This window comes from Cylas formicarius, unplaced genomic scaffold (assembly GCF_029955315.1).
Source record: "Cylas formicarius isolate icCylForm1 unplaced genomic scaffold, icCylForm1.1 PGA_scaffold_1__22_contigs__length_36826433, whole genome shotgun sequence".
Taxonomy (NCBI): domain Eukaryota; kingdom Metazoa; phylum Arthropoda; class Insecta; order Coleoptera; family Brentidae; genus Cylas; species Cylas formicarius.
Genome location: NW_026844264.1, coordinates 2,177,101 through 2,204,216, shown reverse-complemented (window position 1 = coordinate 2,204,216; position 27,116 = coordinate 2,177,101). Strand labels below are relative to the sequence as shown.

General features: G+C 33.6%; 1 protein-coding gene across 3 annotated transcripts in view; it reads left to right on the top strand.

Moving 5' to 3' along the window:
• Window positions 1–27,116, top strand: part of LOC132697418 (zinc finger protein 888-like) — a 46,514-nt gene that overhangs the window by 2,561 nt on the left and 16,837 nt on the right. For 2 of the 3 annotated variants that reach the window (XR_009618148.1, XM_060662914.1), the window contains exons 4-8: window positions 3,405–3,506; window positions 3,561–3,741; window positions 6,425–6,872; window positions 9,403–9,598; window positions 22,029–22,196. Coding sequence is in view for 2 of the 3 variants with exons in the window: in XM_060662914.1 (XP_060518897.1) it covers window positions 3,405–3,506; window positions 3,561–3,741; window positions 6,425–6,872; window positions 9,403–9,598; window positions 22,029–22,196 (1,095 nt within the window). In the remaining variant the exon portion in view is untranslated. The remainder of the gene's footprint in view (window positions 1–3,404; window positions 3,507–3,560; window positions 3,742–6,424; window positions 6,873–9,402; window positions 9,599–22,028; window positions 22,197–27,116) is intronic. The other variant, XM_060662915.1, reaches the window with a different exon arrangement.

Genomic DNA, 27,116 nt, shown 5'->3' with positions numbered 1-27,116 from the left:
TTTTTTCTCTTGTTTGACAGCTACAATAAAAGTAGTGATGTAAAATAATTAACTTTTTCTTGATAGATATTTATTTTTAACTTACAATAGGTATAGGTATAACTTTCACAAATTTTTGAAATTCCTTTTCCACATTTTTCTACTCATTCATAAAACGGAACCACTCTGCTCTAAAGGGAATAGATCATAAAAATGTTTTTCTTAATATTTCCAAAACAGGTTGAGACAAAGTTCTAACATTTTAACGTTTTAGTAATTTTGACATGATGAATATGATTATAAAATTATATATTTCAAATTTTAGAGATTGTCGTAACTTTTGAAGGACATAAGTGACTGGAACACAATAACTTTTTGTGGGTTGACTTTTACATTTTTTTCTTACACAAAGGAAAAAGTTGTGCAAAATGGATTTCAAAAATACTCTGTTTAGCATTCCCACCTTATTTGAGAACCTTAGCTGAACGTTTTGAGTTGCTTTTATGTTGAAAAGCGAACCTGAGAGGCATTTCCCACCCTGAGTAAGGTAGCATGACCTCCTCTAATTCTAACCATTATTCGCTTAATCGGATGAATTGGTCCAAATCTAGAGAAGTATCTTTATACCATAATAATACACATCCATGCTTAAACGTTGGACAAACACATTTAGGATCTAGCTTTTACCATCTGGATGACATATCTCATAGTATTCATTTCCGATGTTCGTCTGCAAACAATCTTGCATCTCTGTGCTAAAATTTATGTTGCAGAAGGTTGTTTCGAAGTTTTCCTGTATTCCGGTTTAAGTTCACTATAATTGTTAAAGAAAATTTTGCTAATATTAACCTGTTAAACACAGGATTTATAGGCATTTATAGGCCCGTTGCTTAAAGTCAGTTGAGTAGCCATTGAGGCATTGAGGCATTTTATCCCAGAGAACCAGTTTACGTCAGTTATACTAAATAAATATTAAACTGAAAAAGTTGCTCATAAAACGTGTTGTGCTGTAAACGAAATTATTTACCTGAAATGACGATTGTCAGTCACGGTTAGATAAAAAAAAGTAGTTGGTTTCTTCAGAGCTTAACTGAAACTGGTCGCATTCTACTCTGTACCTGCTTATATATTGTTTGAGGGGGCCGGAGCTAAAGGAGAGGCATGAACATTGTCTCGGATGACTGATTGAACAATGAAAAACCATTACGTTAGTTCCACAGGATATTCTCATCTTAATGGAAAAATGCTTGTCTGGAACATATTTTTCTTATAAGGGTCAAATTTTTGAACAACGTTGGAATGGGTTCTCCATTATCACCAGTCATCGCGAATATATTTATGGAAGCCTTTGAGAAGAAAATCCTCGTCACTTTCCATCAAAATTATGGGAACGCTACATTGTTATTTGGTCTCATGGTCAAGAATCACTTCGAGATTTTCTTAGCTATCTTAACTAAATTAGAAATTAATAATAATTTCTCAGTCTTAGATATATATATATATATATATATATATATATATATATATATATATATATATATATATATATATATATATATATATATATATATATATATATATATATATATATATATATATATATATATATATATATATATATATATATATATATATATATATATATATATATATATATATATATATATATATATATATATATATCAACAGAAATTCAGACCTAACATTGGGTCATTCTGTTTACAAAAAACGTACCTTACCATAATGATACCTTAATGCATGGTCATATCACCATTCGGCCCAAAAATCATCGGTTATCAACTCTCGTGTTTACAGAGCCGTTAAACTATCTCAATCCAAGTCACTGAACCTAGAATTATTACACATTACGTCTGCTCTCTTCTCCAATAATTTCTACATTAGAGATATTAAGCGTTCCATCATAGCAACCCCAGACTAGCCACTGTTGTTCTTGTTTACATTCAAAACATCACTGATCACATATCAAAAATTCTTATGAAGTATAACGTCAAAAAGAGATAATGCTTGTCCAAAAATCTCTGAACATCTTCGATTCATCAAATAAGAAACTCCATTTGAAGTACCAGGAGTTTACAGCATTCCATGCACCTGCGGTCAGCAAGTCCGATTCATCAACATCCCATGCACCTGCGGTCAGCAAGTCCGATTCATCAACATCCGACGAAGGAGAAATTCAGAAGATTTGTAAATAGTAAGAAATGTAAAATTTAAACCAGATTTACCACTTGTCGAAAAATCTCTGTCAACATCTTCGATCAGTTTGAGACATACATTCCATGCATATGCGGCAAAGAATACATTGAAGAAACAGGACGAAAAAATTTTCTTAACCATTTAAACTCTACATACCTTTTACCATTAAATTGGAAACTAATAATTATCTCCCATTCTGGGACATTCTTATTAATAATACCTTAATGCATTGTCACATCATCATCCGGCCCAAAAATTATTGATTATCAACTCTCTTGTTTTCAGAGCCGTAAAACTGTCTCAAAACGATTCAATAAACCTAGAATTAAAACACTTTACATTTGTTCTTCTCTCTAATAATTTCCACATTACATATATTAAGCGCTTCCAAAGAAAATGAATCCGAAAGCAACCCCGCAATTGCAACTGTGGTCCTTTCCTACATTCAAAACATCACTAACCACATTTCAACAGTTCTTAACGTTAAAACCAGACTTTTTTCTAGACCAAAAATCTTTCAATATCTTAGATCCGCCAAAGACACCGTTTGATAAATAGGACGAAAAATATCAACTAGGCTCAAAGAACATGAAAGAGCCTTAAGATTAAGACAAATAAACTGATTAGCAATTGCCGAAAACAATCACGAAACCGGACATAAATTGTGATTGGATAAAACTAAAATGTAATCAATTCTTCTACCACCGAAAAATCCGAGAGTCTATAGAAATCTGTAAGCAACCTAACAATCTTTACCTGTCACCATTATGAGAATCATCCGAGACGGTGTTTATGCCATTCATGTAGCTCCGTCCCCCGCAATTAATATATAAGCAGGTACTGAGTAAAATGCGAGCAAACATGATGAAAAATATCAACTAGGCTCAAAGATCATGAAAGAGCCTTAAGACCACAAATTAACTCATCACTTGCCGAATTAAGGTCTCGAAAGCGGACATCAAATTTTATTCGATGAAACTAAAATTCTTGCATGTAATTCTTGACTAATAGAAATCTATAAGCAATCAAACAATTTTAACCACGACTTTTCACTAATATGGGAATGCGTCATCCGAGACAATGTTCAGGTGTAGCTCCGTTTGCGAGGCGGCTTCTTTAAAAAGAAATTCGTTTTTCTACTATATTTGCAAGTTTTTTGCTTTCTCAAAATTCTGGTTGAACGTAGCCTTAACGATTTGACATTATTTTAGCTATGCGATAAACTGTTTACCAAGAAAAGTCACCTAAATAGACACTTACGGACTCATGGCGTGATAAGTGCAAAACTTTCTAAAATTAAAGGCGACAAAAAGGTAACGCGACGCGATCCGTACTCGCCCAAACTGTATTAATCGAACCTTTTTCAGGTTATGGAATGCGAGTTTTGCGACAGAAAGTTTAAGTACCGGAAAAGTTTCTCCCATCATATGCGAGTCGAGCACGGCATGTCGGACAACGATAGCGATTTGGACGATACCAAGGATAATAACGAGCAGGCGGACAATGTTCTCTCCAACAATAACGGCGGTGCTGTCAAAGAAGACCGAGGTTTGTGGGTTCGCAAAGCAAAATTATGCGTATATCAGAAGGTTGTTATATGGGCTCCTTTTATATATAAGGTGACCCATGCACTTTTGCCGCAATCTTTATCATCATCTGCTTTGGATTTTTAAATGTAACACATTTTATCTGATTGCGGTTATGAGTACGCATAAAACCTTCCATACCTGTACGTAGTGATTGCGGAATTGCATGACTTTCTCTGTTTTTATTACTCATTCTACAATGCAATATACTGACTATTGCTTTCCTGGAAAAAGACTAAAGAAATACAACAATATCGGAAACTCTAACAAATACCATAGCTAAAGGAAACTTTTTATTTTAATAAATTTTATTAAATTAAAATACTCTGTATAACATTTTAAAGATGGGAATTTAACAATTTGTTTCTTATATATTCCGATGCTCTATGGTTCTAAAATATTTGTAACGCTGCGGCGTTCCTGCTTTGAAAAAGTAGCATCAACATTGAAATTTTAAATGCGACACCATTACACCATGCGTTTTCAGATCCGCTTGCATAATACGTTCCTATACCTATCTTTAGTGGTTTTCAAGAAATTAATTATTTTTTATTATTTTCTTCATTTTTCGACTACAGCTTCAATTACATTTTTGCTACTACGACACTGGAGCAGTAGAAAGTTAAAATTTTTGACGGAGTTTAGGGAGGTACTGTACATTGTTTCTTAATATTGATATTAGTTATATATTATGCAGGGTTTGTCCAAACTAATTATTTGACTATGAGAGAAAATTAAATTCCCTTTCGAATATGTATCGTCCTTATATCTGGTAAACTGGATTACTTTAACATAATTCTTTTAGGTGGTCATCAAATATCCATCTTGTGTTAAATAATTCTTCTCCCAGTTCACAGTTCAATAAAGATTTACTCATTGTTTGTGGTGCAAATTTTGTCGACGAAATCGGTTCAAAATGGAAGGAAACCAGTATTATAATGCTGTTTTATAAAATTTGTTTATTATGCATTGACAATGCAACCACATTATAGCCAGAACATGCAGAAAATTTAATGAAACGAATCCTTATTTACTACACATAAACAAGGGAAAATTTGACATTTAACAACATTCAAAACTGAGTTTAATTTGCTTATAGAATTTGCGAACTAATCTCGACATTAAGAAATTCTGTTCAATACTTCGCTATGTCCAAAATTTTAACTTTGTACTGGCCCTAGAGTTGTAATAATTGCTGTGGTCGGGAAAATAAAAAAAATGATTATTTTCTTGAAAATCACTAAAAATAAGTATAGTAACGTATTATTCAAAAATAATCATAAAGTATTAGCGGATCAGAAAATGCAATAATATATATGGTATCGCATTTAAGATTTTAATCTTGGTACTACTGTTTGGAGAAGCCGCAACGTCGCCGCGTTAAAAGTATTTTAGATCGATAGAGCATCGCCGGTTATGGAACTAACCAAGTAAATAACAATCCAATGTACCATTCGCCGTAATCGTCTGAGGTACCATGACCTGCGAACCACTCCGTATAGTAGAGATATAGAGGCCCTGTCTATGCCGGTAATACAGGAACTTCAAAAGTAACTATGAAAAAAATTGGATTGAATATTCTACAATTTTTGAAATTGCTTTTATCTGTCTACTGTCTAAATCACATTTTTTAGGAAAGCTGAAAAGTCGGGTCTTCTTTGTAGCCAATTACAAAATTGTAATCGCCTTTCGTGATCACTTGGATGTAATTTTTGGGAGACATGAATTTTGTAGCAATTAAAACCACTTTTATTTAGATGTTTCCAAGCACTCATATGAGAAGAAGCACCTACATCAGCGTAAACTTGGCGTATGGATTTTCCCAGGTTCACAATTATCTGCAAGATGCCAACTTTTATCGAAAGGAAAAAAAAATCACATTAATCTTACCTCATTAACTAAATTTTTTTTAGTTCCCTCGTCCATTCTGTCTTTATGTTTTGTCTTAGTTTTTCAAACGAAGCAAACCCAACTCAGCGAGATTTCTATCTAATAATTTAAACAAAATTCGATAAGGTTGTCGTCTTTCAGAATACATGTTCAAATACATTTCCGATGTCTTGACACCGTTTCTATCGTTTTTATAATAGAGTTTTACCATGTCTCGTTTGTCTTCATTGGTAAAGGCCATTTTTAACGACACAGTAATGGACTAGATATTCAAATGTCATTGACAGATTTCAAAATTTATAGCTTACTATGGTATAAAAGTTTTTGTTATGTTTCGTTGTTTCGCAAAATGTATATGCATGTACATTTTTGCATTTCGCCCTTTAACTGTGTGCTACGTTCCGAATTTATTGACGATTTTTAGTTATTCTGAGGAAATATTAATGCGATTAATTAAATCTCTTGGCTGTCTGGCTAAATTCTGAAAGCGTTTCTAATTTTCTATTTTTTTACGAAATTGGGAGTTATTTCAAATACCGTTAAATATTATAAAAATATAAACTTTATTTAAAATTGAAATTGAAATAATACAAAAAATTCAAGATCAATTTACTGCAAATGGCTTTTGTATATAATTTTTTTATAACACTCAGATTTAAACCGGCCTTAAACCGGCTACCCAGTACAATTTTTACACAGAACACGTTTACCATTTCGTCGTGCAACATTACACGGGATTTTCTGTTACTCTGTAGACCAGGCGGATGTGGATCAACAGGCGACTTACGAGTTTGCCGAACCGAACGTCCCAAAGGCCGAACAGGTCGATAACGACGAAGAAAAATTCGTTATCGAGAATAACATAGATCGGGAAGACGCGAGTAAGAAATCGAAGAAAACGAGGGTGCATACATGTCACGTGTGTCTCGGTGAGTTTGCCAGAGCGAATCACCTGACCAGGCACATGACCCTGCATAGGGCACTCCTAACTCACAAATGCGATCGTTGCGATCAGGCGTTTTTCTCGGACGAACTGTTAAAAAAACACGTGGAAGAGCAGCACATTAACAAGCCCTACGTCTGTACAGTATGCAACAAGCAGTTTAGCCGCGGGGAGCATCTGATACGTCACTTGAAGTTGCATCAGTCGACGAGCGATGAGACGCAGCTCAAGTGCTCGATCTGCGAGGCGGTGTTTCCGAGGTAAGATAGCATAACTCTTTATTTTAGCACTTTAGTAGTCAGAACTAAAACTAACAGGATTGCTTTCGCAAAATTTCGGTAGCGATTGTTTCGAATGGACGCTGCAACAAGAAGACTTTCGTTGGTTGTTAATTAAATTAAATCAAAAACTATTCAGTACACATTAAAGATCTCTATATTTGATGCAAACTATTCAGCCGTCAAGGAATATATGAACATTATGAACTAGGGAGAAAAAAATTCAGAAATTTCATATTGAACTTCAAAAAAAGTATAAATGACAACAAAACTAACTCATGTAATAAGGGTAAAACTATGTAAAATCTAATCTAATGAAATGAATTGGCTCAGAGCATATTATATAGGATCCAACATTGATTGCCGAAATGTTTGGTAACTATTTCAATCTTCCACATGCGGCTTATATTGACTCAATTAGCAACCCATTAAGAACTTTTCCCATCAGCATTTCTGAAACCTGTAGATTAATAGATCTTTAAAATTTTAATGAATCTTCCTAATAAGTTTTCTGCTGGTATTGATGAAATACCGGTTTATGTATGTGTCGAAGGTGCTTGAGAGGATAATTTATTCTAGAACTGTGAATTTTTTAAAATAAATCAATATGGATTTTTACTAAACAAATCAGACAATTGCTTTTATAACAGAAAAAGACGACAAAAAGGAGAAGGTTGCTGGGCCACATTTTTACTTGTCTAGGGGCCTTGGACAATATCGATCACCATTTGTTGTTAAGGAAAGTTTGGTTTTGAGGTACTTGCGTGTCTTTGTTCATACTATAAGACAGCAGATAGTGTATGGTTCAGAACAGACAATTTTTGAGAAATCATTTAAGATTTAGGAATTGCTTTCTAGATGTGAACTTGGACAGAAAATCAGTCCCAGAGGGTAAAATTATTAAATTTCTTTGAGTGACTATTGACCCTCACTAAGTTAAGAGGATCACGTAAACTCTCTGTGCCCAGGCCTAAAGAGTTTTTTTAATTCGCAGGCGTAGAGAGTCGTTTTTCATAGTGCATCAGAACTGTCTATTTTGCTTGTGTTCAGTCTTGCATTTCACATGGCATACTGTTCTGGGGTACTTCCAAGCATGCAATCAATGCTTTCAAGACCCAGAAAAGTACGTTGTCAAGCTACATCCCAGGTCTTCTGCAGTTTCTTCTGTATATTATCGCTGTCGCTGGTTATGTTCGCAAAGAGAAATCCTAATAATCTTTAGCATCAACTTTGGCCTTGTGCCAAGTCATGATGACTGGCCCTATTATCGCTTGGTAAAGCCATAATCATAGTTAAAGAGTGCACCATTTTGAGGCTGAGATAAATTGAAATCATTTTTGTTTAAGGTTTTGCTTAAAGGTGGTACAGAATGATTCAGTAGAAATACTAAGAGATTGTCGAACTTGTCTTTATTTTTTGATTAGATAATCAAATAAGGACTCAAAAATCCAGTGAAAAAAACGGATTTTGGGCGACATTTCCACTTTACGGTTCTTATTAATTTTTAATTATCTCGAATTTAGGATGCCAAATGATATTTAAAATTAACATAAAATGTTATTATTGATGTTTATTATTTTTTTACTATTCCTTCCAAGGGATCACCCTGTTGCTGATATTTTTGCGTTTTGATGTGCTTATCTGTTTTAAATATTGAGTATTATCACTTTTTTTCCATTAATAATTACATTTCATCATTAACTTGGTTACTAATCAATTGTTAGAGACAAACTAGTTTTATTAATTATTCACGTATTTAAAAAAAATGTTTACAGAGATAATTCATTTAAAATTATAAAGATTGCCGCTTAATATTTATAATGTCCAAGAGTTCGAAAGCAACCCCACACTTGTCTCTGTTATCCTTCCTCCTTACATTCAAAACATCACTGACCATATATCAAAATTTCTTGAGAAATATAACGTTAAAACAGGATTACAACATCCTAACATGATAGGCCTTAACACTACTGCAAATAAACTCGTCCGCCGTTGCACAATCATGAAACCGTACATGAAATTTTATTCAATAAAACTAAAATTCTTGCATGTAATCAATTCTTCTACCCAAGAAAAATTCTATCTTAGAATGTATAAAAATATATAAGCAACCAAACTAGCAACTAGGAACCAAGTTTTTACCTTTCACCAATATGGGAATTAGTCATCCCAGACTCTCTGAAGAAGCTAATAGGATTATTCAGGAAACGTTAGCAAGTTACATTTATCAATAACCGACGCAGGAGGAATGCAGAAGAATTGTAAAAAGTAATAATCTTTTTTTCCAAATTTCTGTGACTCCCGTTTCCCTATTACCGATCGTCATCGTCATTACTGGGATACTCGGCAAAAAGGTAGGAATAAAGTTTATTTAGTAATTACCTGAAGACATCCCTTCAATGCGGAAAGAAATAATATTGACAATCTAATTGCAGAATATCTCATTTCATCAACATTTATCATCGCCTATGACCTATAAATAGCAAAATTGTATTCTTATTGTCCTCATTAGATCGGATCACCTCGCCAGGCACACCAAAGCTCATTTGATGCAAGATAAGAGACACGTCTGTATAGAATGCGGCAAAGCGTTCAACAGGTTGGATAATTTGAAAACTCATCAGAGGATACATTCGGGCATCAAAGACACCTCCAAGTTGCATTTATGTGTGTATTGCGGAAAAGAATTTAACAATTCAAGCAATATGGTAAGTTAACCGGAAGCTTTTATTTGCGTTCATTTATTATATTGTATGTACTTGTATGTATTGTATGTAAACCGACTCTGTATATAATTTTTAGAATGACTGTCTATTGAACGTACTCCTCATGAAGAAGTTAGGTACAAAAAGATTTACATTTATTGAAAAAATAAAATTAACAACTCAAAAAATATCAAATTAAAAAAAGAAAACTCAAAATCTGGTATTACAAATCGCTCTAGTTTTTTCCCTATTTTGAACACGTTAGCAATGTAAAAAGAAACATTTCATTTAAATTTGATGCTGGATGAATTTTGTAGAAAATGCAACATTACTGTTACCACCACCGTTTAGTATAATAACCTTACTAATTTACCTCAGAATTATCAAAAAAACTTGGAGACCAACTGATAATCAAACAGAAAAATTATTATATTTTATTATCATATATATATATATATATATATATATATATATATATATATATATATATATATATATATATATATATATATACATATATATATATATATATATATATATATATATATATATATATATATATATATATATATACATATATATATATATATATATATATATATATATATATATATATATATATATATATATATATATATAAAATAATAACATTTTCCAAGCGTCCTTTCATGGATCCGTCTCTGAGCGTCCAGTATCGTTTTCTTCAAGATCCCTACTTTAACAAGTGAATATTTTGAAGTTTTATAAACGAGATGGCGTTGAGTTTCCTTAGGACAGATTTTACGAAGATCATTTTTGTGAAGTTTTATGAATGATACTTATATGTCGGCGTCCTTTTATAGAGGTACCTTGCTAGCGTCCAATATACACGGGAAAACTTTTACATTTCAGCATCCTAGCGTCCGTATGTATATTTTTCATTTATTGGGCAGATTTCTGAGCGTCCGAGCAACGTTGCCCGATTGATTGTGTATTAAAGTACATATAAATAGATATGGTCTTTAGAACACGCTCCTCCTTTTTAACATGACGGTGCACAGTCGAGCGGGTATAAGGCGATTCATGTTTTCGCTATATTTTGAAAAATGTTTTGTTGCTAACTGTTTTATTTGTTATTTTATTTTTTTTTGTAGATTTGGTAGTTTTTAAAGCTCTTTGCTAAACTTAATTTCTTTGTGTAGATGTTTTCTTTAACACGTCGCCCGATTTTGGAAAGTAATTCTTGAATTTTTTGATTCTTGAATATGTTTGCCAGAAATATTGCACATGTATTTACGTTAGCCAGGCGCTGCTTGGACATAAACCTAACCAATAATAATAATAATAATTGAAAGCAAATACTATTATTAATTTTTCAAAGAAACTTCCACAGGCTACTGTAATACTTTCTACAAAACTTCTGGTTTCCTCCTGCGCCGGTTTTTGCTGAGTCGAACTTGCTGACGTTTCGCCAATCTTCCTGTTGGCTTCTTCAGGGATTGAGTGAAACTGGCTCGCATTTTACTCTGTACCTGTATATATATTGTTTGAGGGGGGCGGAGCTAAATGAGGGGCATGAACACCGTCTCGGATCACTGATTCCCATGTTGGTGACCGGTAAAGACCAGAGTCGCGGTTAAGATTCTTTGGTTGTTTAGAGATTTGTTTGATTACATACAAGAATTCGCCAACAGCTGATGAATTTATTTGTCTTAGTCGTAAGGCTCTTTCGTGTTCTTTGAGCCTAGTTGATATTTTTCGTCCGGTTTCTCCAATGTATTCTTTGCCGCATATGTAACCCAGAAGTTTTGTAAAAAGTAAATACTAATATTTAAATATTATTTTTTTAAATTGTTTACTAAGTTCTTGACAGTTGACTTATTTGCAGATCAATAAATTATGGTACCAAACTAAGAAAAACTGTTAATTTAGAAATTATGTAATATAATTTCAACTGGCCAACTGAGGCAATATTACTGTGTTGTTTGTGCTTAATGTTGGTCTAAAATGGGCCGATGTTAGTTATTTGGAATAATTAGAAGTTACTATTTTAGTTTAATTAAAAAAAATTATAAAGAACACAGACAACTGCGATGAAAACGGCATTCGTTACTCGTTAAAATTAACATTTTCTTCAGAAGGCTATTTACAAATCTTCTAGATCCCTTCTGCATCTTTTGTTTATAAATAAAGCTAGCTGACGTTTCACCAATCATCCTGATGGCTTCCTCAGAGCTTAAGTGAAGCTTGCTCACATTCTATTCTGAACTCACTGATATACTGTTTGAGAGAGGCGGAGCTACAAGAGTGACATGAACATTGTCTCGGATTTCCATATTGTTGAAAATCAGAGTCGCGGTTAAGATTGTTTGGTTGTTTAGAGATTTCTATTAATTTTCGGATATTTCCCTGGTAGAAGAATCGATTACATTGATTAATTTTTAATTTGATCGAATGAGATTTCGGTGTCATTATTGTTTTCGGCAACTGCTTATGACTCTATTTGTCATAGTCGTATATTTTTTGTTCTGTTTCTCTGGTTAGTTTTGACATAGCTCTTTCAGATATATTGCAATTCGGGAATCTGGAATCAAACATATTCAACCAAATTGAAAAATGCTTGTCTGGAACATATTTTTCTTGTAACGGTCAAATTTATGAACAGGACCAGCTGTGAGATCTCCAGAATGGTTGGCGAAACGTCAGAAAGTTCGATTTATCAACCACCGACGCAGGTAGAATGCAGAATATTTGTAAATAGTCTTACATTATTCTGTGAAAGTTTCCTTTAAAAAAAAATCTTCAGAAATCTTTGCTAAACAAGTTTGATAAACGCCATATTAGTTTATTTGGCACGAATGGAGCGAGTGCTTAATAAATGAGTGAAAGAAGAAGTTTACAAGGTGTTGCATACTATATGCGTGTACCTTGACCATCAGAATCGACAAACCAAAGCACTGGCTAATATATCACCGGAAATATCCGCAGTGGCTCGCAGCCCTACGTAACGTCTTTAAGCCACACTGTATAATGCGTATTTTAGAGCAGGAATGTAAAAGGGGGATTTTTTAAAATCAATTTGGGAAAAAATTTAGATGATATCCAAGGAACTAAAGAGACACTTTTTATCCCGAGGCAAAACTTTATAGAGAATATGTCGAAAATCACCTAAAAAGATACTTTATTTCAGAGGTTCATTGTTAGGATTTAAGTTTAGGTACATTAAAAAAAGTAATATATGAAAATATTGTTCAGTGGCAGTGGTGATACATTATTGTACTTTACTTTTCATCCCTCACATTCCTTGTTTAACTTCATTTTTATTTATATCTTAGGTCACAATGAAGAAAAATAACTATTAAAAAGAACACTTTTATCGAATAACTTTTATCAAAGTTCATTTTAAAATAATAATTCTTACTAAAATATAGAAATGTTACTTTTCACATTTATTTTGGTTTGATTAAAAGCAAAAGTCAACAACTTAAATCGTTCAATAAAATAGTTCTTACATGTTGCGCACTTTAATAGGCGACCTATTAATATTAATGAAATATTATTAGACGATAAAATCAAAATATTTTATTACCTAATTATTTAGATAAGTATTTAGCAAATGATATTTTAATTTGCAAATTCCAACAACTTCTTTTCCTATTGCATTAAACAACCATTTATGTTCAGTATTTCTATAATATAAATATTTATATTCGATATTTTTAATATTTCGAACACCGTTCTAAATAGTATTTAGCAGAAATTATCGGAAGAAAGTAATAAATCTAAAAATGTGCCCAAAAATTAAAAAAGATTCAGAAGTTATTGCATAGTATTCGCATATAAAAAACCAAAACTTGTTGGTGCCATTTTGTTTAATTAAAACATTTTAATAATGTTGCTTCATGGATCTGAAGATTATATAATGCAATAATAATAAAATAATCGAAAAATAGCAATTTGTGCAAGTAAATAAAAAATATAATTTTTTTTAAGTAATCGAGGATGGCTCGGTTGGTAAGTCGTTTGACCTGCCAACTCGACTTGCAGTAGAAGTTGTTGGTTCGATTCCCACCTGGAGTCTTGGGTGTTGTTATTGCGTTTGTTGTCCGACTTTAACGACTGACTTCAATCTAGTCAGGCTTCTAAGTAAAGACAGACGCGAGTTCATTGAATTAAGGTAAAAAAAAATGCAACCGGCGGACAAATAGTTGAAAAAAGAATAACTTTATGCAATGAGCGGATTTTCTCACGAAGAGAGCAAGCGAAACAAAAGAGTTTGGCGACGTGTGTCACACAATATTGTTTTAAATTCTAATATCATATAAAGCGTACGGCATTGGCAACAGGATATATATCTTGTAAAATATACAGAGACTGGGTCTCGCGCCTCGATTTTGCCTTAGAAACAATAATCACTGAACTGACTTCAGCGTTTATTAAGTTTTATGTTCTTCGCTATCCTCTTAACAGCGCTAAATTCTGTAAGCAAATACAGAAATTGACATATATATATATATATATATATATATATATATATATATATATATATATATATATATATATATATATATGTATATATGTATATATATATATATATATGTATATATATATATATATATATATATATATATATATATATATATATATATATATATATATATATATATATGTATATGTATATATATATATATATATATATATATATATATATATATATATATATATATATATATATATATATATATATATATATATATATATATATATATATATATATATATATATATATATTGTAAACCAGATTTATCTAGGTATATATATATATATATATATATATATATATATATATATATATATATATATATATATATATATATATATATATATATATATATATATATAAATACTAATAATATAAACTAACCAAATTGGTTGGCAATAGCGTCAAAAGTAGGAAATGCGTGTTAGTTTTTCTTGATTACTCGAACTTCAATTACTCGAATATCTTGATAACTCGAACGAAACATTTGGTGCCAACTTGGATAAGTCGAATTTTCTCGGGGAACCCCCTAATTACGACCGATCTTAACCTGTCTTTTTGACGTATCTTTGCAAGCAGTTCAGTTTCTGTGCTTGCAAGTTCACTTGTATGACTTACTACTTAATACTAAGTTAAAAATACTGTCCTTATTCAATTTACACATTATATTAAAGACATTTTTGGATTTTTGCATTTGTTGATATGTCATCAAAACGTACTTTAAAAGCTTGGTCTGTTGATCAAAAATTCAAGGTTATAAAAGAAGTGGAAAGTGGCTCAAAAAATAAAGATGTAGCTGTGAAGTATGGGATTTCGGCAAGTACAGTGTCTACAATTTTGAAAAATACAATGGAACGTTTCGAAGAAAACAAAAACAATAACATTACACTAATGGATTGTGTTGACGACGTAACTACCGCATGGAATATCGACGTTAAGCCTGAAACAATTTCCAATTGCGTTAAAAAAGCCGGTTTTGGTCAGTATTCTGAATGGGAAGAAGAAGATGAGATTCCCTTGATTTTCCTAAGTGAACGCCTGATAGAAAAGAGTGAAGACGAAATACAAATAGAAGTCGAGTTTAAAGCTTGGACAAACATTAGAGGTATAGCAGAAGGTAGCACCATCAACGATTTTATACATGTGGATGAGGATATTGTTACTTCAGAGTTTCCTACTGATGAAGATATCGAGTCCTGCAGATCCGAACCGGTACAGTTAAACATGGAAGATGACTGCGAAAGTGACACGATGGAGGAGGAATTGGAAGATGAATCTCAGCAACCACCTTCAAATGAATTGGTTGAAAATTCGTTGATTGTCTTGCGTTCCTATTTGAAAACCAGTGAATACACAACCGATTCCCTCTGTGGAATATGTCGTTCAAATAAACACCGGATTCGTTACTAAGTGTTCTCTAATGTTTAAATATTAAAATATAATGGTGGAAAACGGAAAATAATACGGAATTCGTAAAAACAACTGCAAAAGTGACACACTAAAAATATCAAACGTTCAAAAAGTCAATCTAGCGTCGCGTTCTCGATTTTTGTTTGTTTATTCGCGTAGCACTCCGTCACTAAGTTACTGTTTTTTAACATCCTCCCGGGCCGCGAAATTATCGATTTCCAACGGATATAAACACTGCACTGGACGTTTCAGCTTATCACCGGTACTTGTCTTTATTTCGCACGCTCTTACTTTTCCATCGCGTCCTTGAAATGTCTGAGTAACTCTCAAGAGCTTCCAGGTCAAACGCAGTCTGTCCTGGTCTTGTAAAAGTACAACATCTCCTTTGATTTCGTTAGACTTTGGATTGTCGATGTAATGAGCAGAACGTAACTGTTTCAAATAATCCACTTGCCACCTTTTCCAAAACTGACTCATTACCTCTTCTCTGTTCTTCCATATCTTCAAAATATCATTTCTTTTTATTTCTTTTGATCTTAAATTAGGGCTAAATCCTAAATCGACTTCTCCAATGAGGAACTTTCCAGGTGTCAATATGAAAAGGTTTTCTGGGTCTTCATCTATATAGGTTAACGGTCTTGAATTTACTGTGGATTCCACGTCGGCTAATATTGTGCGTAATTCGTCGAATCCAATCATTTGCTTTAATAAAGTTGACTTTAAAGAACTTTTCACGGTACTAACGAAGCGTCTGGGAGCGCTCCCCACCATGAGTCTCTTTCCACACTGAATTTCCAATGGATTCTATTCTTTCTGGCCAAGTATTGTACTTCCTCTTGTTGTAAAATCTTCGTCAACTCATCTAGTTCCAATGCTGTTCGTTTAAAAGTCCTTGCGTTATCTGAATAGATTATACTAGGTACACCCCTTCTAGCAATAAAACGTCTGAGACCTAAAACACAACTTTCGGTTGTGAGACTTCTCACTAATTCTAGGTGCACCGCTCTTATTACAGCACAAGTGAATAACATAACATACACTTTGATTTTTTGTTCGTTTTCTTTTACAAACAGTGGGCCAGCAAAGTCAATTCCGGTCACCTTAAAAGGTTGAGCTATCATTATACGGTCTCTTGGTAACGGAGCAAAGGGCTGCATTCCCGATTTCCCTTTTAATTTTTTGCAAATAACACAGCGTCCTATAATTGATTTCACTCTTTGTCTTCCTTAGATTATCCAGTATCTTTTTCTAATTTCAGCTAGTGTAGAATTTACTCCTTTGTGTTTCATTTGTTCGTGCGCGTTCCAAATCAATTTTTTTGCTAATTCGGATTTTTTGTGAACAATTATAGGATGTTTTTTGTCGTAATTTAAACTGGATTCTTGTAACCTTCCTTTTAGTCGAAGTAGATGATTTTCATCTAAAAATGGATCCAGTTTTAATATCTCAGATTTCTTCGAAATTTCCTTGTTTTTTCTTAAATTCTTTATTTCTTCAAAATATTTTTCTTCTTGCGCTCTCCTTATCCAATATATCTCAACATTTTCAATTTCTTTTGTTGTTATGTACCCTGTAATTCTTCGTTCCTTATCCTTTGTCTTCGCATTATTTAAAAATCTGTATACAAAAGCTACTATTCTTAATGCTTTTTCATAACTGCTAAATTTGTCCAAAGGAAATATTTCTTTTACTATATTTTTGTCTTCGTTATTTTCATTATCGACCTTCTCTCTCATTTCTGCTAAACAAGAAACTACTGTTGTCTCTTCATTCTTCAAATCAAAATGCTCGTCCATTGGCCAATTTTCTTTGCTTGAAGATAACAATGAAGGTCCATGAAGCCATCGTTCCGATTCTTTCAACAATTTTGACGCTTGAACTCCTCTATTCAAAATGTCTGCAATATTATCTCTACCTGGGCAGTACTCCCAGATGATTTTACTCATGTTTCGTATTTCTCGTACCCGATTTTGAATAAATGGTTTCCACTTATATTTGTTGCCCTTAATCCAATACAGAGTTATCTTAGGGTCCGACCATATAAATATGTTGGTTGTGTTTAATTTTATATTTTCTGTAATATACTTCTGCAACCATGCTGCACATAAGGCTGCGGTTAATTCTAACTTTGGTGAAGTTAGCGTTTGGTTTAATGGCGCGACTCGGTTTTTGGCCATTAAAAAATTGCAATCGTTATTATCCAAACGTTTTAAATATGCTACGGCTCCGTAAGCGTGAGGACTGGCGTCAGACAAGATATGTAACTCTACGGGTTCTTTTCGGTCAGGTAAAATACAGCGAGTTATAGCGTAATCGTTTAAGCTGGACACATCTTGGATCCATTGGTTCCATTCCATTTTAAATTCGTTTGGCAACAGTGTATCCCATTTAAGGTTTTTCTTCCAAATTTTTTGTAAAAGTAACTTTATTGTTATCCACATCCGCTCAATAGACCAATTGGGTCGAATAGTCCAATAGTTTGCAGAATTATTCTTTTTGTAGGTTCTTTAGCAACGTTAAAATCATTTAAAATTCTAGGAACGTCAATTGCTAGCTGATCGGTAATCATAAACCAATTTACTCCTAAAACCTTTTTTGGGTCGTTAGATTTTAAGTCGTTTGTATCGATTTTCATGTCGTTAAAAATTTTCATTAAATTTGCGCTATTTGAACACCACTTTCTTATATTCATCTTTGCTTTAGATAACATGTTTTTGGAGCGTTTATAGACTTCTAAAGCGACATCTTCGTTATTTACCGATTTTACAAAGTTATCTGTGTAAAAAGATTTTAATAAAGATTTTCCAAATTCACGATACGGTTGGTTTAATAAATGTTACCTTAGGGTCACTGCTAGCAAAATGTCACTCTACACATTCTATAAGTGTCAAACTTCGGCAACTGATCGACAGAAAATATTTCGCCTTGAATAGGATCCTTGAACCACAAAAAGCGATGATAATCTCGATCGTCGTTACATAAAGAGATCTGCAAGAAAGCCTTCTCGATATCGGCTACCAACGCAATATTACCAATTCGAAAGTTTATCAAAATTTTTAGTAAGTCTGGAACTAAATTTTCACCTGTTATTAATTTGTCATTTAACGAAGGCATTCCGGGCGCATGCGCACTCGCGTCGAATACCACTCGCACATGAGAAGTTTCTTTATCTCGTTGATAAACCGGTCTATGCGGTAGATAGTACGTTTTATTATGTTTAATATCACCCTCATATACTAATTCAGAACAGCCTAATCGTTCATATTCCCTTATTGCTCTGTCGTATTCTAATAAAGTTCCGTTTTTACACAACTTATTTATCAAGTTTTTTGCACGATTAAATACACCCGTGTAATTTGAGTCCAAAACCTTATCGGATTGCCATGGTAAAGTTACTTCGTATCTATTGTCCTTAAAAATCAGGTTATTTTCCATAAATTTTTCGGTAAAATTATCTTTCACTTTAACTTCCGAACCGTTAATGCCAATCGTCTACAAGTCCCAAAATCTTTTTAAATTTAAATAATTGTTTTCATCTGAGTCCGTTTCTGTATCACCGTCGATAATTTGCGAATGCAAAATAGTCGCAACATTAAAATTTACAGTAAAATCGGGAGCCCCTTCGTTAGATTCTCTTGCACCGTGAATAGTCCACCCTACTTTAGTTTTTATAGCTCGCAATTTTTCTGTTAAGGTACGCGTTTCACCTGTAACCAACATCCAATAATTTTCGGTACTGATAAGCAACGATATTCCTGCTGCTTCTAAAGGCATTGTCTGAATATCCGCTAACTGATTTTGTTTTGCAAAATCTTCGATAACTGGATCGGTAAGAGAAGGGAAGGGGGGTTAATCGAATCGAAGCATATTTCGGGAGCTTCAATTGCATGTATTGTAATTAACTTATCTGAATATTGACTCTTTACAACAACTTCAACTTTATTGTACAGTTTGGCAACACCGCGTTGCGAACTTCCGAAGACACAAATGGAAATCTTGTGCTTTCCGATAATTGGTAGGTTGAGTTGCCGTGAAACACATTGTTTTATATAAGTTAATTGGCTTCCGGCATCAAAAACCGCCCGTAATAATACTTCTTTTTTATCTTCATTCGATTTTACAAAGACACACGCAGTTTGTAGATACACATTTTCGAGACGTCCTGTAGAAAATACAGTTACGGCTGCTTGTTCTTTAGAGCTGTCGTTACGTTCATTTTGACTTTCATTTTTTGTTTTTGGTTTGTATGAAGGGTCGCATAAGGCAGTAACATGTCGCCCTTTACACTTTTTGCACGTTATGTCTTTTGTTTTGCAAAATTTTGACCTATGATTTTGCCCAGTACAACGAAAACATCTGTTACTGTCCTGCAAAAGTTTTTTTTTATCCGTCAAACTAATATAAGTACTTAAACCATCTTTGGTTAGATAATTTTTATTTTTGCAAAATAAACACTGTTCGTGAGCCACACTTAACAAGCCCTGAGCTGTAAATATTTCATTATGGGTTGATTTAAATCTATTTCGGGTGTCGTTACGCGTCGAATGTCCCGAATTTTCTCGCGAACTCGCGTGATTTTTATTGTCTTTATTTTCGTTAGTCTGAGCCTGCTCCAACGCATCAACTTCTAGTTTTATAAAGTTTAATAAATCTGCGATCTTTTTTTTACAGTTTCTTTGGAAAAACTCTGTATTTTAATTTTATTAAACTGAACTCGCAAATTGTACGGTAAAACTTTAAAAATCATGGATTTGACCATTAAACCATACTGATCAGCTGATATGCCCAATGGTTCCAACGAGCACGTTATTGAAGAAGCCGTGTTGTACAAGCAACGTAATCCACTAACATCTTTGTCGTATTTTACCGACGGAATACCGCATAATTTTTACACGTAACAGTCAATAATTCTTTCCGCTTGTCCGAGCCGCCTTACTCGTTAAAAGCGACTTCAAATAAGTAAATTTGCAGTTCATACTTAACTCAGGATTATTATGTATAGCTTGATTGTATTGCTCACAGAAAGCTGGCCATGCTTCCAGGTCGCCGTTAAATTTTAATAAATCAAGTTTGGGTAATCTTACCGATTTCTGATTGGTTTGGGATTGTACGTTACCAATACTCATTTCTGGAATCGGAGAGATATCCTGAGGGTCTCACATGTATTCAATTCCCACGTTCTGCAGCTGCTTTCCGTCCGATCTGCGTTTTATAGCCACTTCCAAACCAATAACATCCATAGCGTTAATTTCATATTCTGTCACTTTGTCACATTCCATTTCGATGAAATTGTCCTCTAACGTCGGCAAGATTTTCGTGTTCAGTTCGTTGAAAGTGACTCTTAGAAGTTTAATTTTTTCACACAAAACTGAGAGTTCGTCCGGTGAAGATTCTGCTGAATTTACGGCCTCATCTCCGGCCTTGCACAACTTCGTTAATTGCCCGCGATAATTTTTACGTAAAGACACGTCGGTTTTTGATTCCATTTTCCAAATATTATTTCGTTCCACGTTAATTCCAATACTCAAACAAACACTTCCCGAGTTTCGGCACCAAAATGTGGAATATGTCGTTCAAATAAACACCGGATTCGTTACTAAGTGTTCTCTAATGTTTAAATATTAAAATATAATGGTGGAAAACGGAAAATAATACGTAATTTGTAAAAACAACTTCAAAAGTGACACACTAAAAATATCAAACGTTCAAAAGCCAATCTAGCGTTGCGTTCTCGATTTTTGTTTGTTTATTCGCGTAGCACTCCGTCACTAAGTTACTGTTTTTTAACACCCTCTATGATTGTTTAAATAAAATTGAAGCTTTTGTTGAAAACCAAAATAAGAAATCCGGTCGTCAGTCACAAATAACTGACTTTTTTCTAGTGAAAGAGTAAGAAAACTTTAATATGTACATACATATGTATGTATATGTGCCTACATACTATATTTATATACACTGGGTACATATACAATACATTTGTATGTACATATATTATGTAAATACATACATACATATGTGCTACTATTTCATAATTTTCGTTTTTTGTTTAAAAATCATAGATTAGGGCATTTATGTAACGTATAATCCATTTTTAAAAATGAATGTTCATTCACAAAAAAGTACATGCATTTGTAGTTTTTATTGATAACTCGAAGTCTTGATAACTAGAAATTTCGACTGTATATACTATTACCTGTTTCTCTAATACTGTACCTCGTCACCTTTACTTTGATTTCCAGTATATATACCATTCATAATGTATGTGCTTATAGATTGAATGATTCCAATTAAATAAAATTGTTCATTTGTAGTTTGAATAATCAAACAGCGTCACATGGGCCCATAACTTTGTGCCGCAACAACTATCACAATGATGACTTCAGCTGCCGCCTAATATCATTTAAGATTTTGTGCACGATTATGGGGGATTAGTGATAGTATTGCGTGAAGTGGTTAACCCCTCGATTTTTTATTATTTGATATTGTATCCCTTATTCTTTTTAGATTGTTCACATGAGACGTCACACTGGAGAACGACCTTACAAGTGTGGGGAGTGCGGAAAAGGTTTTCCTAGATCGCACGATTTGAAATGCCACGAACGGACGCATTCCGGAGAGAAGCCTTATTTGTGTACGCTATGCGGGAAATCCTTCAACAAAAGCAACAAATTGGTAAATATTTGACACATACTAACACTAGTACTAAAAAAAAAAAGATTCTTTCGACCCGGTTTTTGCCGGACTACCGAGGGTCGCGCAATAAGTCCTTAAAAAGGAGTAGAAACAAATCATTCTTAAAATTTTTTTCGACATAACCTCCTTTCAACTCTGTACAGTAGTCTAAGGGTTTTTTCAATTATTTCAAGCGTGTTAAAAGTGAAATTATGGAAGCTACTCAAAATAGGCATTTGTTTGGGCTATTACTTACTTATTAGCCTACCAACCCCTTTCTTCAAGTTTGAAAACAAGATATAATAACAATAGTAATGTTTATTTGTCATACAAACCATATTAAGCAAAAATGTGTTAGAAACAATTTAGAAATGATGTAAATTAAACCCCAGGACAAATTAAAGCTAGGGGAAACTCGGTCAGCAAGGTTCACTTTACACTATCGAGTTTTTCTTTTTGTAACTTTTTTTTTGGTTTCGGATCAAGTCATCCATATTATGAAAGTTAAAGTCGTCTTGAAAAACTTCAAGAGATCTAGAAGTTTGAATTGCTTTGCGAGCTGATAGAATTCGGGTGATTTTTTAAATCTATGTTATATTTATCATCGATTTCTGTGACTTGAGAGGCCCGGAAATCCACCAATTGCGTTGGCAGGGATCGCAGCTTTTAGACATGCCTACGAAAATACTTCACCAATGTCAAAAAACATTAAATTGTGGGAGGGATTAGTTTTTTGCCACTCTGCATAGCACACATACGTTCCAAATGGACCATTAACCGAATTATAAAGTGGTTGTAATTTATGCGTGCTGTGTCGTGGCACGGTTAACAGGACATTATTTTCATAAGCATAATCCAACAGTGTAATAGCGCGGTGAGTGGTATGGTTGGCCATGATTAACAGGCACTTGTTGTCAGTTGTAGGTATTACCCTTTTTACAAAGAATTAAAGCCGTTCCAGGAAAGACGAGTGCTAGCGGCATGAATTTGCCAGTTGCATAGAAGCAAAACGGGAAGCAATAAGTGAGTCACGTTCCGAGGACGAAAACCTTCCAAGTTGTTTTTTTCCAACCATTGAAATCCTTTGATGGGTTTTTTGAGAAGGCTTGAATACTTGTTATCTAAAATGATTTTATGTCCTTCCGTAATATCTTTTAAAATTTGAAAAATAATTCAACCCGAGGTCAGTTGAACCTATGGGCCCTTGCTATGCTCCTAGGTTCAGGTTGTCAGAGACTTAAGTCTGGATGTCTGGGCATGAAATTTTGATACTATTGATTTCGAAATATTTTTTTTGTGCATAATGAAATGTATGCCATTTGATACAAATCTTTTCTGATTAAAGCGTGAAAATGGATATCCAAGGACTTTTATGTTTTCAACAAATTCATCTGATCTAAATAAAAAAAACTGGTTTGTATCTACTCAGTCTTTGCCAATGCCCGCCTCATTAACAATAGCCCATGCCATATCTCCTTCGGTGGAAATCCCGATTAAAAATTGGGTAAAATGTCATTACCATCTAGGCGTTTCCTAATTTGTTGATTCATAATTTCTTCAGGTATTTTGAACAAGACTGATACTATACTAATTGGCCTGAGGTCGGTGTTTGACTTAGGATCTGATTTTTTTGGAAATCCTTCAAGCATCTGATAATTTATTTCTATTTTTTTATTATTTATTATTTAATTTATTTTGTAGATTAGTTATAAAAGACAAAATTCTATCACAACTCAACAAAATGATTTCCAAATTTAACTGACATGGAACTATTAATTTCGGTAACAGTGTGAAAGGTAAAGAAAGAAATGAAGTTTTTTTTAAATTTTGTTTTTCTACTCCCGCCTGTAAAATACCCAATTACACACTGATCTAGCGTGCGGGAAGCGTCACTTTACCACGTCAGTTTCGTTGCCCACGGATCCGAGCCACTTCGATCATTTCTGGGATTTTACTGCACGGGTTTGGGAGCAATCCTATGTTTTCGGAGATATTTCCCACGCTTTGAATTTTGACGTTTGTCAAAACGTAGTGACGTTTGTCACTACTTTATTTGAAACGAGCGAAGCGAGTGTTTAATAAACGAGTGAGTTTACCAAACGTGTTGCATACTATATTTTTTCTACGACCGTTAGTTTTTGTGTACATTTTCGCAAAACACGAATACATTCACTGACATGACAGTCAGAATTGACAAACTTCAAAATTCAAATCGTGAGAAATATCTCCGAAATCATCGGATTGCTCCCAAACCCGTGCGGTAAAATCCCGAAAATCTTCGAAGTGGCTCGGATTCGTGGGAAACGAAACTGACGTGGTAAAGCGACACTTTCGGCACGCTAGATCTGTGCGTAATTAGGTATTTTACAGGCGGGAGTAGAAAAAGTGTTGTACGCAACACGTTCCGTAAACTTTTTAAGTCACTCGTTTATTAAACACTCGCTCCGCTGGTGTCAAATAAACTCGTGAATCAAATGCGGTTTATCGCACTTGTTGCATAATATACTATTGTAGATTTGACGACGAAAATTAAAAAAAATCTTTATTTACTTAATTTGGATTGCCTAGAAGTTCCGGAATGTTACTTTTTTTTATGTTGTTAATGTTAAGGTCATTCAATTTTTTTAAGTGTTTTAGAGTTGTTACTGTTTTGATGCAAAATTAAAAATACTTTTTTTCATCTCTCATTGCAATGTTTGTTTGGTTTGTTTTTAATTTCCGAGATGGACTCTAATATATTAAAAATGTTTAATAAGGGAGTGTTAAAGAAATTAACTTTTTCTTTAACGCCAAATAAATGAAATAAATTTTCAAATGGAGCCTAAACAAGGTCCCTATGAAGACTCTTAAAATTTCTTACCTTAATCCTCTTCTTTTCCACTCGTTCAATCTGCTTTTGAAATTTACAATAAATTAACGAGTGGTTTGTCTTATCTGGCATATCTTCGAAACCACACTGTATTACCGGCGCAAAATTTGCTAAATACGGTGGATGTAGTAATTTTCCGGAAACTAAATAATCAAAATGATATAAATAATGAATTCTTACAAATTTCGTTATCTAATTTTCAAATCAATAATGACATATAGGAACAGAGTTTAAAAAAACTTTATTTCTTTATTTAAATTTTACACTGTTACCGGAAAATATTCTTAAAAAATATTTATTCAAAATTAATAGTTCCGCTACAAGTCTGGATCAGTTACATTTAGAAATGATTTTGTTGAGTTGTGGAAGATCTGGATGCTAGACATTTTTCCCAATTTTCAATAGTTTTTTAAAAAATATACCATTTACCATACAATCCAATTTTTTCTCTGAATATTTTCTATTCGTATGTACTTATTTGTTGCTTTCTTTTATTTTTGTATCATTTTTCAGACCGTTTTCTGTCTTCCGCATAGGTCACATTCTATGTCTTTGTTGAATTTTTTACCATTCTCCGCACTATCTGTATAACAAAATTTGATTTCAGACGATTGTCTATAATTTGAATCTCCGTAGACAGGGCCTCCTTACTGTGCCACAACATCGAAAAGAGCTTTTGAAAAGGTCTTTCTCATACCAAATTGTAACTATGATTGGTAAATATGTCCCCGTAATAGAATTTTCATGTTTCTTAAAAATTGTCTTTTGGGTGAGCAAAATGTATACTTGCAGAATTTCATTTTCGTTTTGACTTAATTAAACCTTTGCTTAAATACTTGCTTCTCTTTAATTTCCTCCCACTCCAAGCGATGCCTGTTCCCTTCAGTTAATTTAATGCTGACAGTATCTGACTATGTCAGGTGTCTGACTTTTTTAACCCTTTGCCACCGGGATATAATTTTCTTAATGTTATTTTTATTAATGGTTAAAACAATAAAGCTATTTATTGGTGCGGACGTCCCTGTCCCGCTGGTCTAGCCTCGCGCGGGTCCCAAAGAAATACGGGCTAGTTGAGATATACCGTAGAATTAATTAGTCAGGGCAGTGCTGGGGGTTGTTTAAGTGATTGTGGGGGTCGGGTTGTGTTCTTTCTCCGACAGGATTACGAATAAGTCTCCACGTGTTTAGTAATATTCAGAACAATTAAAATAAAGTTTTTTGTGGGTGCCGGAGAGCGGACCGCCTGCATGGATGGTTGAAAATAACATTATATCTAACAACTATGAAGTGCAGCGCCTGTAGAAATAAGAGAGAGACGCACAGATGTGATGGATGCTCACAGCCATTCTCTAAAGAATGCAGAAGAAGAAGAAGAGTTATGCAGTTAAAAGAACGAAAGCTCAAAGCATGAAACATTTGAATTGCTCCATAATTTGCTTGAGGCTAAGAACCCACTTATACAAAGCAGGGATGAAATTATTAATCTCCTTAAGAAGACCGCTTGAAAGAAAAAGTGAATCAAATCCGATCCAACCTACCTACGCAAACATAACCGCTAAAGAGACTGGTGTTTTGCCTAAAACATCTGGCGTAATCAACACGCTTAGTCTAATAATAAAACCAAAAGGAGATCAAACCGTAGAGGAGGTGCAATCGTATATTATAGATAAAATTAAATCAGCAGATATAAGTATTGGTGTCAATAAAATTAGAACTGCATCCGGAAAAGTATCAAAACTGTTGTGGTAGTCACCCAAAGCAAGAATGTCCTGCACAGATTAAGAAGTGTGTCAATTGTGTTGAAGCAAATGGAAAATATAACACAAATAACGAAATAAAACGCTCGGCTGATGATCTACAGTGTCCAACCTACCAGTATCACCTAGAGGTCAAGCGGTTGTAAAAATGGCTAGTGTAAAAGGAGCAGAGTTGTTTGACATAATAAGTGAAGACATGCATAGTGAGGTGATTAGTGCAGGTGATATTTCAGAAGCAGTAGGTGCAATAAAAGAAACAAAGTTTAACGTCATGCAAATTAATATAAGAAGCGT